General features: G+C 34.0%; 1 protein-coding gene and 1 pseudogene across 6 annotated transcripts in view; both read right to left on the reverse strand.

Annotated features, from left to right (window-relative positions):
• Positions 1-240: 240 nt before the first annotated feature.
• Positions 241-948, reverse strand: LOC119541241 (annotated as a pseudogene).
• Positions 949-4,530: 3,582 nt separating this feature from the next.
• ATP2C1 (ATPase secretory pathway Ca2+ transporting 1) overlaps positions 4,531-13,628 on the reverse strand; it is a 184,806-nt gene continuing 175,708 nt past the window's right edge. For 5 of the 6 annotated variants that reach the window (XM_037844928.1, XM_037844930.1, XM_037844929.1 and 2 more), the window contains 8 exons: positions 13,302-13,352; positions 12,260-12,426; positions 10,836-10,904; positions 10,103-10,219; positions 9,124-9,271; positions 8,102-8,197; positions 6,871-7,012; positions 4,531-5,569 (listed from right to left, as the gene is read on the reverse strand). In XM_037844928.1, coding sequence (XP_037700856.1) covers positions 5,439-5,569; positions 6,871-7,012; positions 8,102-8,197; positions 9,124-9,271; positions 10,103-10,219; positions 10,836-10,904; positions 12,260-12,426; positions 13,302-13,352 — 921 coding nt within the window. In that variant the 3' untranslated portion in view covers positions 4,531-5,438. Of the gene's footprint in view, positions 5,570-6,870; positions 7,013-8,101; positions 8,198-9,123; positions 9,272-9,839; positions 9,928-10,102; positions 10,220-10,835; positions 10,905-12,259; positions 12,427-13,301; positions 13,353-13,628 lie in introns of those variants that run through there. The other variant, XR_005218209.1, reaches the window with a different exon arrangement.

Consider the following 13,628-nt stretch of genomic DNA (forward strand, 5'->3'; position numbering starts at 1 on the left):
GGCAAACAGGAACTATAAATGTTAAAGAGAAAAACTGACTGAAACGAACTGTATCTTAACACCTTACAATAACCTACTTGTACTTGCATTTAACTAAGCTCTGTTGCTGTGAAGAATACAGCTCATGCACAGGTATGGATGAATGATTTGTACATTTTTCAAGTATTCACTGAATACTACCATATATACACATATACATTAAATTTGAAAAAGATTTAATTGAAGACTCCCAGATATACTTCATTTTTGTAGATCTTTTGGAAGAGGTCATCTATAGAGAAGAATATGTGGTTCTGGCTCATGAATCATGTAATGAACCCAGCCAAGACTCTGCTGGACACTGAGTCTCCTCCACTCTTCCTCGGACATTAGATGGGTTTCGGGTACTTGTTTAGAAAGTTCTCTGGGTTAACATGACATGCTGGTACTCGTAATGCTCTTCAAAGTACTTGTCTGAGTAGTAGATCTGCTTATGGGCCACCCTGGTGGCAGCAAGGCGACGCGGGATAAACCAATGGGATGTACAGCAAGCAGCACGTCCGGACACGGCCAAGAGCAACAACACAAATGAGCCCTGCATTTACTCTTAATAGTGTTTACAAGAAATATTATCCTCTCCCTTCCAAAACACACACCCTTTGGAGCAACCTGGGAAGCCTTCAACAGGATGGTTGGCATTTCACAGTTGGGCTTTAAAGAACAATTAAGAATTCTAAGTCTCAAAAGTAGGACAGAGGAAAGAGGATTTCAAGTTGAAGGACAAATGTTCAAAAAGACCTAAAAGCAGACTGTTAGAACCTTGTGTGGAATATGAAGCTAGACAGGGCCAAGGAAGAATTAGGAGTAAAATGAACAAACTCAACATTGTTTTCTTCTCTTTTGCCATAAATTACTTGTTCAGAGCAAGTAACTACCTTCTAATATTAATGCTATTCACTCAAAAGGGATTCCACACATAGTGAACTTCTAAAGTTGTGCACCTCTTTGCTTTACATATACTCTCATCTCTTAAGAGTGTCTTACTGCAGATATCAAAAAGATGTGCTACCAAAAATTGTTTTCTAGTCAATAATCTTAACAGATTAATTTTGAAAGCTCTGTAACAAAGGAGGCAGAAATGTTTTCTTTTCCCCTTAAAACAGCCTTGCATTTTGAATTTATACAGTTGTTTGCTGATTCTAATAACTATGCTAAAGAAACTCCATTTTCAAAAAAATCTTATTCCATCAAAGCTGAGCTTACTTTTATTTAATGCTTTAATTTCGGCAAAAAAAAATTACTGATGCTTGTGAAGGGAAACTGTTTTGCTACTAGTTTATAATTAGTGAACCATAGCTTTAATACCTTCTGTGATAGAAATCTTGTATAACACGTTCACTGGGAAATCTCAAGGACACCACAAACTTCACATTTCAAATTGACCTGTCATAAAGCCTGCATGGCTTTGGTTATTCTGTCAATAGCTCTACCATATAAGACAGAAGGCCAAAAACAAGTATTTTCCACTTTTTTCCTTTTCCTCCCATCCAGTCATTCTAATATTCTCTCTTGGAAGACTGAAATTCCATGCCTTCCTCTCCATAATGACTGCTTTGGCTCAATTATCCCTTTGCCCCTTAAACTTCCACAATTGCCTACTCAGTCTCCCTGTTTCCAGTCTTCATAATATACTCTTTTAAGCTGCCATCAGCATGTTACAAGATAAACATCCAAACTTACACCATACTCTTGAAATACTCCAGCATTCTATAACACAAAATCAAATGACCCCACCTTCATTCACCACTAGGCTCCTGCCTATCTGTCCAATCCCTCACATTAATATCTCCTTCCTGAGTTCTTCATGCCTTAATAGCTATTAACTCCTTGCTATTTTCACATGTGTTTCCCAACTCCCAACACCACTGCAAAGGCTATATGGTATCAATGTGCTGCTGCTTCTCTACCAGAGATCCCTAATTTTAAGAATCTTGATTCAGATGCCTCTATTTTTAGGAAAATTTCTCTAACAACCTCTTCCCATGAAAAGCTACTGTAGCACTTTGGACAGCATTTGCCACCGTACTCAAACGTACTTCACATTGCTCTCCAGAGTTAAGCTAAGAAGTTCCCAAAAGCAAGATACTATCTCTTACTTCTTTAGGCATTTGAAACTTACAACAATGTTTACAGGATACTATACTGCATTAATATCAGGGACAGGTTAACCTTTATCTATTATTATCAGTAATCAACTATGGCAACCAAAACCCAAATTAAGGTTGTCAAACAAGAGTCAATAGTCATACCAAACGCTAACTGAACTCAAGGAAACTTATGCAGGGTAATCTGTTTGTCCAGTGACATGCCAGTTGGAATTAATATTTATCCACGCCATGTTATAATATGTCAATCACTACTGTTTGAAATATAGGAGCACCAGCTAAAAAAGCACTTCAAAGATTTTCAAATGACAGTGTCAAGAGACACTCACAATTGAATGTGTTCTGGACACATTGTAATGTAAGTGTACTTTTCAAATAAATGTACAAAGACCACCACTAACTTTCTTGAAATTGCTTATTACCAGTTACATCCACAACAACCTTGTCTACGAGCTCCTGAAGGACAAGGATGTCGTCATCTCTGTATTCCTAGCACAATCCAAGTACTCAATAAATGCTGTCTGACAAGACAATCAATTCATCCACCACATTTCTTGGGTGAGTTGTATGTGGAAATAAAATGCACATGAATTGCCAAGTGACCGAGGCAGAAAAAAATGTAAAGTTAATTAAGGTTCCTAGATATGATTTTTACTGTTAGTCTCCAATTCATTTCAGTGAGAAATTATTTTAAGTATGGTCAATACTCAGTTTTACCTATGAACTATATTTAATAGATCAAAACTTAAAATGATTTAAGAAAGACTACCAATTTAAAAGGCACACCCCCTGCATGGGTATGAAAGGTAAAAAAAAGTGTCTTTCCCAGGTGAGCCTTGGTCATTGCTGTTAAATAAAGTCTTTCTCCTGAAGCAGGGATGCTTTCGGTTGTCTGATTTCACTTGTTTCATCTCTGGGTCATGCAGTGTTTAGCACAAATGTGAAAGAAGACATTCAGCCTTGCTTCTGTGGCGCCAGTTTTCATCATTTGAGAATTGTCCACCCAGCCTGTGAATTATATCAAGTTCCTTTCTTTTCTTCCCTGATAATATTCCCTTTTTAGCTACTTTGGGCCCAAATAACACTATGAGGTAGTTTAACAGGGGAAAATCAAATGAGTTAGTATTGTCAGGGACTCCAGCAAATCCCAGAGCTAGGAAATGAAGTTAAAAAATAAAATTTTAGAAAGTGGCACATTTTAATTATCTTTTCTCATTAGGATTAATATAGCATAGAAAATTGAAATCTACTTGTAGTATACCTGTACTGTACACATTTTTTTTTTAAATCACAGATTCTGTAGTATGAGTAAGTAGTCCCTGATTTCTCTATCTTCAACATTTCTATGGATAATTTTTAGCGCTAACAGCCCCACCTAGGAGGTCATTAACTTACCATGAAAAGAAATAATTTTTTTTAAGGTTCAAAATCCAAATAACAGGATAGGCACATTTATTTCAACTAGCCATACTAGGAACCAAAAATGCAAAGCAAAAGATTGATGCATTTAATACATATTTCAAGTCTAGAAAGATCACTACAAAATTTAGGTATGAGATATCCAGTCACTAAAGATAGTTAATTAGAAAACGGCTTCCAAGTGAAGTAACAAAATGGAACAATGAACTTTTGACTGTTAAGCCTTAAAGGGTAAAGCAGAATAAATTGCAGATACTTCAGCTACTATATTCTACTGTTTCAGTAACAGAGACTCAACGAATGGATATTTTCCCTATAGTTAAGGACACTGTTTCAATGCTAACAACTTGCAATTTCATATTGGTGGTAAAAGCCAGAGAGTGGTTTATCCTAACAACTTAAAAATTGCAGAATTATTAGATTATAAAATACAAAACTCACTAAGCTTAAAGAACAATTAAACCTGTAAGAATTTAAGATCTGTTTCTGTTTCCAGTAAGAAATATTGAATGGGAAAATGGATATCTTAATTTTGAATTTCTGGCCCTAATTTGCCAGGCATTCAAAACAAGTTACCTACATATGCCTCCTCAAGCAATTACAAAACTGGTGGCATCACACAAAGCAAATCCAACTATTTCTGCAGTGAGCCCAGTGAAACAGAAATAAGAAGGTAGAGAACAAATGGGGGAAACAGAAGAAAGGACAGACTCGAGAGCTGTGTTACAGAACACTGCAACCTAAGTCAAAGCTGCAGGTCTGTGAAGCACCAGACTGGCACAGACTCTTCCACTTAATCCATTTCATAAACTGTTTGCTTGGATTTGGGGTGTTTCTATTTTTTTAAATATAGCAGCCTATACATCCTAAGAAATATGCTTAAAATCACATTTAAAAATACATTAAAAATAATGAAATTCAATTATTCAATTGAGATCCTTGGATTTATATTTAAGGAGTAACAAAATGATGTTTGACAAAGTATACATTTATATTTAACTCAAAAAATAAACATGACATGGTAGTATAATTTGTTATAGATTTCAGCCCAATCCATCTTAAGTGTTTTTGATTCTATAACTAAGAGTTTATTACAAATACTGCTACCCTAACTAGAAAGCCACTTGATAACTCTGTGTGAATTTTGCTAGACAGAAGACTCGTACCTAAAAAAAGAAGCCATACCACTAACACTTACTAAGAAAAACAAACATTTACTTCAAATTGCAGTATAGGCTTTTCAATCACAAAAAGAAAGAAAAGAACAGTAATCTGACAGTGGTCACAGCCTGTGCAAAAAACATGAGATACAAAAATGGTATGCACAAGGTATCTGAGTTGCTTACACATTGCAGGAAAAAGTAAATACAGTAGCTGAAATATGGCACTCCTGGGACTTGATTTCTCAACCAAAAGAATGCCTTTGAAATAATTAAATTTATTTGTGTATTAGTAAGAAAATCCCACCACCATAAATAGTACAATATTTAAAATTAAAAACAAAACAAAACAAAACAAGAACATCTATCTAAGACAGATAGTGTATTTGTACTGCTAGAACTCTTTAAGTGCAGAAGGTGGTTCAGGCTCTGCTTTTTTTTTTTTTAAATTAAGTAACTACCCATATGCTTTACAAAGTTCCACTCTATTGCAAGAGCCAACTTAAATCATGGAATATGTTATCAAAGTTGCATAATTTCATTCAGAACTGTCAGCAGGTTAAAGTCTCATATCAAGTCTTTAACATTAACGCTCACATTTAGTCAATGTAAAGTAACAAAGTTCTCGAATCTTCATTAATCTTCTTGAACTTGCCCTTCTAAATGATTCTCACGCTGCAATTCCTAGTTTGCAAATAAAAGAATGCAATATGCATCATACTTCAAGAAAAGACGATGGTGCCGAAGTAACATGCTTCTGAATCTTTTCCCTGCTCCTTTCGACCTTCTTTATAATTTCTGCCACTATGCACACTGAAGAGGTGAGACCCAAAAGAAACAGCAAATCTGCAAAAGAAAATGAGTTAGGGTTTTACCAGTCTTTGAAACTCACAGTTGCAAAGCTTAATAGCTAACATTTTTCTAGCATTTTACTGCAGCTTTTATATATGTTTCACAACCATCCATGAGGTAGACAACACATCTTTAAAAAGGTGAAAAATAAGGGTCAAAAGTATTAAATGATTTATCCAACATAATGTAGCTAGGAAAAGGGGTAGCCAAAACTAGAAGCTTTTTGACCACTTTCCCTGAAGCGTGGGTTAACCTCATGTGGCTAGTTTGTAATACAGGGAGAGTTTTCTACTTAATAAATCGTACAGCCTATAAAAAGCACTATTCAAGCAGGAGTAAGACACATGACTGAAAATGCGTATTTGAAGATTACTTAGATATTTGCATCTATTCTTTCAATTTCAAAGTCCAAAAGATCTCATCTTTTAAAGACCATGTCTTTAAAATTGCTGTCCACACTATCTCAATTTGTATTTACTGCTTTAAAAAATCTCAGTTGTCTCCTTAATGGCAATTTTTTTTTTTTAAAAAAAGGAAAAATGTGAATATGGAATTAAAATATAGAAATTAATGAGTTCCACTTTAAGGTAAATTTTAACTTAAAAATACAGCAAGGCTGTACCATTCATTTTCACAAATATACCAAATTAACCTTAAAAAAAAATATTAAGGGTAGTATTAACATAAAATACTTTGTTGTTCCTCAGCTACATAAGATTAATTTTTAAATATATCATATACTGATTTAATGCATATTATGTGAAAGAATGTATGACTTCCACTGAATATTAATGAAACTTTCCCCTTAACAGGATCCAACTGATATTTCATGAATTTAGAATGTGCAAATTAGCAAGTAAGAATAATGAAACAGCTTAGCTATTAAAAATTTTAATTTTAAAGAGGAGCAATTTCTGTAAACAGCTTAAATCTGTATTGTTTTCTCTTCATACAAGATTAAAAAGTATATAAAACAGTTTAAAATACAATTGATTTTGATGTGTCATAGTTCAGAATTACCAATGGTTCTTTAACAACTGATAACCCACAAAAACAGCAAAACGAAAAACAGAAGAAGAAAGAAAAACAAAGAAAACACAAAAGTCCTTGAGTAAGGAGAATGTTCCTTGAAGTTCCCCAAATGAAGATATAAAGCACACTCCTTTTTCAAACCAAGTCAGCTTTTTTATATTTTGCTGTTTTAAAAGAGGAAATTTTATTAGAACAAATGCATTAGAAAATACGTATGGCAATTCATTTAAAATATATAACTATAAAGACAACATTTTCTTTACCCAGTATGCTTAGGCTCTCCGTCTGAAAAACTTTCTGAAGTGGAGGAAAGTAAATAACTAATAACTGTCCCATGATGGATCCAAGAACAGCATAGCAAAACATTTTATTACTGCAGAGTCCAATCTCAAACACAGATTTGGTCTGTTGGCAAAACACAGGAGTTCAATTATTATTCCTTGGTCACGGAAACAACTTTATTGTTACATTCATCTCCACCACTGTTAAGAATCTAGAAATAGTTCTATATTTAAATATTTACCTAAAAAATTACATAAAGACTTGCGTAATCATTGAATTCTATAATGTCAGTGCCATGAAAATAAAATTTCAACTATTATTTTGGAATAATTCAGATGGAATATGGGTAAATGTGAAAGAAGTTTCAATTTATCAAGAAAAGACCTGGTTAAAAAAAATGGTAGCATATAAATGAGACCAGAGGTAAAGGGGAAAATTACTTTAGTATCTCAAAGCATTAGGCCAAATCACTTCTATCCATTCATTAATGGACAGAATGGACCTATTTATATATGTAGTGAAAAAGTAAAACTGTCTTCTGTGAAATAAAAAACATACATTACAGGTTCTTCAAAAATTAGTTCAAATTAGTCACAATTCACTGTAACAGATATGGTTAAGAATTCAGTGTTTTAAAATGTAAATGAATAGGATTAGGCCTCAAATGGAACTAGTTTTCAAAGATGATCTGAAAAATCAGATTCTAACCTATTATTTTCCATCAAAATACTTCATTCAAGAAGCAATCACGTTCAGATACAACATGGGAAGAAAGGCAAATTTAAAGTATCCTAAGCTTTGATACACTGACAGAAGTAATGGAAAAAATTAATACGCAAAAAATTATTCTAGCACTTTCAAAATGACACTAATGCCATCATAACAGAATCCATGGGGCTCGTGCCATGTAATCAGATAATGCTAGCTTAAAGCTATTGTATAATGTATAGCTACCTCTAATAAAAGAATGGAGAAAAATCAGACAACTGTGATTTATTTGATCTTCTGGTCAAAGGAAAAAGGAAAGGTTTATTTCCCCATCTGTCCCATCCTCATTGTGACCAATGGCAATTGTTTGTAGGAAGGCTTTGTCTGGGGCTATAATTGTCACTACAGAATTGAGCATGGCTAAAAACCCATAATCCTTGCCTATTTACTATTAGAGAGTGCTCTACACAATTAAGTCAATTAGCTAAGATCGCTTAAGCATACCTGGGATCTGGAACTCAGTGCATTGAACATGTCAAAAAACACAAAGCATGTAAAAGTCATTGTTGTGTCTCGAGGTGTTATCACATTGTCCCGTAGCTGGGAAAAAAAAAAAAAAAACTGAAATGACTTTTCAGTGGCTGTATATTTTTGTTTTGTTTTGTCTTTTAATTTGGTGGTTTTATGTTTCACAAGTGCTCTGATGAGAATCAAGGCATACACGAGGCATAAAAATGGTGGCAGAGATGAAGTCCACTGAGGGGATAAAATCTTGAATGAGCCCACTGTGGAAGGCTTCATGTGCTTGAATCACACTCTGGTATCTACTGGTTTGTAACAACAGGAGTGCCAGCATTATCACTTGCATTAGCAAGATAAGAGGAGGAAGCATGGGGGTGGGGAAGGTGTGGCCTCAGCTTGAGTAACCTGGGGTCCATTATGCTCTGCCCTCCTCCCTGACCTCCACACCTCAGAGGAGACTCAGAGCCTGCCAATGCTAATTTCACCCTGTCAGTGGATGAATTTAATGGACACATACTGCATAGTTTTAAAAGGTTAACATTTTTTCTCCATTAGGATAAAATGTCTTTATGTTATGAAACATAAAAGCTACCCAAATGCCATTTAAAGACGTCACCTAGGGAACAGGTACAGTCTGTATAGTGAAAAATAAAAAAATCTTCTCATTAACTATATACTGCATGTTAAAACAACTTTCTTTTTTAATGACAATAAAGTAGCTATATGAAGACTCTCAAATTTCCTAATTTCTCCCCAAATTTTTATATCTTAATTTCTATTACATTTGATATTTCTGCAGATTTAAATTATTCTAATAAATCAATCAGGAATTCTATCAATCCATAAATACAGAAACTGAACTATTTTTAAATGTCTTTATTATCATATATCTTCAAGGGTACTCCTAACTTTTCAGCCTTCGTTGTAAGACCCCAAACAAATAACTTAAAGAATCTTAACACAGAGAACGCATGTTAATAAAGCAGCTTATCCAGTGAATATACCTCCCGCCAGAAGACAAACAACGTCCCACAAACAATGATTATTGATGAAACAAGTATTTTAAGTATCAAGTTTTTGGTCAAAATGCTGTCCTTCCAGTTGCGTGGAGGTTTACGAATGACATCTTTATCCACTGGTTCTACTCCAAGGCTTAAAAACAAACAGAAAAGTGAATTACTTTAAAGTTTTCAAGTTTGGATTTTTTATCTTTACAACTTCATTAACTCAATTATCCAGTAAATGCTTTCTAATGGCAACAAAATGTTGAATTGAAGAAAACTTGGTTATGAGTACTTGAAAATAATCACTGGTTTTGTCACTCACTCTCTCCTCTTACACTCTATTTATCTGGCACAGTTTTCTAGGGAATTATTAGTCAAATTTTAAAAAAGTTATCCAATTTCATTTACATCTAAGTTTACTGCTGTCACATATGACCTGAACTACATGACCTACCAACTGGGCTTTGAAATGTATTCCATGCAAGAAGGTTTTGAGTAGCATCACTTATTGCAATGGCCAAGGTTGTATAACTTAACTACCATTTGAAACTGGGAAGCAACATATGTGGCCCTATCATTATAAAAGGGAACAGTTAGACCCTTAGGTACTTCAATACTTTCTCAAAGTCTCTAAAATTGACAACAGGACCTAGGTATTAATATTGAACACAGAGATTTCTCTACTTCATTGTATTCTTAGTAATAAAAAAGCTTACTTCCTGAGGGCAGGGACTGTGCCTGTTCCATGATCTGTTCCTAGTGTAAGGCTGGGCATCTAACACAGTGTAAAGGTTCAGGTCCATGCTGCATGAACGAGTACCCAAAGAAAACAAATGACATGCACACATCACACAATTTAAAACAAACATGTTGCTGCAAAGTTTTCTGATGCTACTCATGAAAGAAGCTTTAAAACTTAATTATCAGGGCATCACGCCTTCCTTGTCTTTATGAATTCATGCATGAAAAAAACTCTTACCTCTGAGCTGGAGGTCCATCCATAATAATATTGATCCATAAAATCTGCATGGCATTGAGAGGATTAGGAAAGTTCATTAATGTAGCCAATGAGATTAAAGTTAATGCTGCTATACTCCTATTGAAAACAAAAGTCATTAAAAAATTTGTCAGCATTGTAAATTTCTGATTATATGATATCACCTTTTCAGTGTTTAAACATCTTGTTACCACGTGCAAAATTTTATGAAGAAATTTGAAGTAACCTATGCTTCAAATATATGAACATTTTGAAGGCAAAAGTTAACCCTTATAATCCACAGTATTTTAACAAAGGTTTTGCAAGGTATCTGGACAAGACAGCAAATAGAGGAAAATTTTAAACCAGTTCAGAACTCAACAGTTAACAATTCAAAGGATATTTTTGTAACTGCTTTTTAACTACAGAAAAGCCTTTCTAGTTGTGCAATAAAGATAAGAATTTGACACCCTTTCCCTAGTTATTTCAGGAGTTATGAAACAAATCACAAAGGTTTATATATTTTGAAAACAGAATAGACATTTAATTATTACATTTAGAAACTATTTATTGTGCCATTTTAAATTTCAGAATACAATTATTTCCCAGTTGAGAAATACACATGTGAACAACCCTCAAAAATAGAGTCCAGAAGCTTCTAGGCATTCTGCTTGAATTCCGCTTTTCATACAATTTACCTAGCAACTCAATGGTGACAAACTTCTTACAAACTTACGTGCTTAGCTGGAATCTAACAAAGTTTTTAATGTTGTTATAAATCCCTTTACCCTCTTCAATTGCAGACCTGAAATTTAAAAAATAAAGATGAAGCAAGAAATATTATCACACAAAAATAAAGATACATCTAAACGAAAACACTACAATTTGAATATTTTGAAAATATTTCCAACTGATGTAATACATGTATCACTAAAAGAATCTATTTTATTCACAAAATTAAGGTTAGAAAAAGAAAATCAAACCATTTATTTTACCAAGGAATAAAAGCCAAGCCTGCTAAGCTCTACCTAAACTAATTTCATTACATAAAGTAAAAAAAATCTTATTCTTAAAAAGATTTCAAAATTAAACTCATACACTGTCTCTCTATAGAAGGACTCAATCTATAATATTAAAATGATGGTCACTTTTATCCCTTTGACTTCATTTTTCTCAGAGGTAGCAGATGCATGATAAGGGTTTAAATTAATGTATATCAGGAATTAATTGACAAATGAGATATGTAACAATAGAATTAAAGTTGCTTGTTGCTCCAACATACAACTAGAAATGCTGTAGAGAAATTATACAAAGAATATGGTTTATTAAGATTCATGTAAATTCTCTCATTAATTTGGCTGACCTCTAGGAAATATGTTTACTAAACAACTTCCTCTTTCTTCTAATATTTTTATACATTTCTAAGAATGAAAAGAAGAAAAAAAGTCTTATATCCTTGCAAGAGCTTGGCAAATGCTCAGGAGTCCTGAGCTCCCACATGCTCAAGTTTAGGCCACAATGGGATAATATATCCAATCTAGGGCATGAAATTTACATGTATCACTTAAACCGAGTAAGACTCAGTCATACAACAGTTGATCATGAAAAAAGTGGGATTCGAGTGACTCACCTGAACACTGAAAAACTGGCACTGCCAGGTATTTACACTGCAGGCTTAATTCAAATAGAAACTGTGGCTGAAAAAAACATTACTTCTAAGCTATTTAAATTTAATAAATTATATTATGAAACCAGGGTGTCATGAATAATTACTGACATAAGGAAAAAGGAATGGATGCAAACTTGACCAATTTTTAATAATTGCAAGGCCCTGCACATGCATAATAATTCTGACAGCATGAATTTAGAATAAAAGCCCATGAGGATTCACTGCTGTATCATGTAAGTACCCAGAAAAATTTGACACTTGGCTGGCATTCAATAAATTTTTCTTAAATGAATAGTCTTACCGTTTGGACACTCTTTCCATTCCACACAAAAGAACTACACACTAAGACCATAAGATCAATATACTAAAATGGCTTAGTTTACTCGTTATTTAAATACTGTTAATTCTTTGCTAGCGGAACTGTCTGGAGATGTGGAGTCAAAAAGAAAGAGGAAGGTTCTTCCATATGCATTCACAAAAACAAAACTTACATTATGGTTTGGAAATCATCATCCACCAGGATCATATCTGCTGCCTCTTTGCAAACATCTGTTCCAGTCTGGCCCATTGCAATTCCAATGTCTGCAGCTTTCAGAGCAACTGCATCATTTACTCCATCTCCTGTCATGGCTACAACGGACCCATTCTTCTGGAGAGACTGGAGTGGGGTAGGGGTCACAGAGGTGGGTGGGAGGGTTCTGATAAAAATGGTGCTTCCACACAGAAAAGGGGATAAACAATTTTCTCAATATTTTCTCCACATAGCTAAAATTAGTTTTTCAAATTTTCAATAAACTTAACAGATGGAGGGCTTAAGATAAACTTTAGAAAAGGTTGCTATCAGCATTCTCATTGGTGAGAATTATAGGTCTAAAGTCTGACCCACAATCAACTATACCACTTGTTCTCAACCATGGGTAATTATGCTCCTCTGGCAATGTCTGGAGACAGTTTTGTTTATCACAAATGAGGTTGGGGTACTACCGGCATCTCGTGGTAAGCCAGACTAGGGATACTGCTAAACATACTACAATGCATAAAACAGACCCCATAACAAAGAATTATCCAGACCAAAATGTCAACAGTTCCAAGGTTGAGAAATCCTAAAGTATATATTGGCAGGCAATTGTGATTAATAACTTCAGTCCAATAACAGGAATACTATGTCAATTGCTTTGTAGCCTTCTAAATATTGTCTGTACTCTCCTAACTTTTTTTCTTGTTGTATTCATTCAGTTTCTACTACTATTCACAGTGGGATGATGTGGCTATAGAACCCGATCAGAACAGACTTCTATACTCAACTGTCAATAGCAGATATTTCACTAAAGTTTTCCTCTGTATCTTCTTATGCCAACTAAATTCCTTATTGGTGTTTCCACTTCAGGCTTTAAAAAAAAACATTACCTGATTTGCTTCAAAATGTTTCTGACTTTAATGCAATATAAATATACCTGGTAATGCAAAATAATGAAAGATAAGAAGTACCATTTATATATAAGAGAGAAAACAATATGATTCATAGACACCCACCTTAATAATTTTCATCTTGTGTCTTGGACTGGCTCTGTAAAATACTGCAACCTGTTTAAAAATAGGACACGCTAAAAATCTTCAATGTTAAGAAATATCAGAATAACCCAGGCACTTATAACCAACCATGATTTCTTACTTATTTGACCTGTATTTAATTCGCCAGAGAGATTAAGCTTAAGCCATACACAATATATTTCTCAAAACATCCACAATCATTTCAAATTTTTACCAAAGGTACCACAATCTAAACAAATCATCCAATTTATCACATTATATTTAAACTCTGAAGAAATAGTCTTATTCTTGAAATCACCCAGAGACAAA

Source organism: Choloepus didactylus, chromosome 1 (assembly GCF_015220235.1).
Source record: "Choloepus didactylus isolate mChoDid1 chromosome 1, mChoDid1.pri, whole genome shotgun sequence".
Taxonomy (NCBI): domain Eukaryota; kingdom Metazoa; phylum Chordata; class Mammalia; order Pilosa; family Megalonychidae; genus Choloepus; species Choloepus didactylus.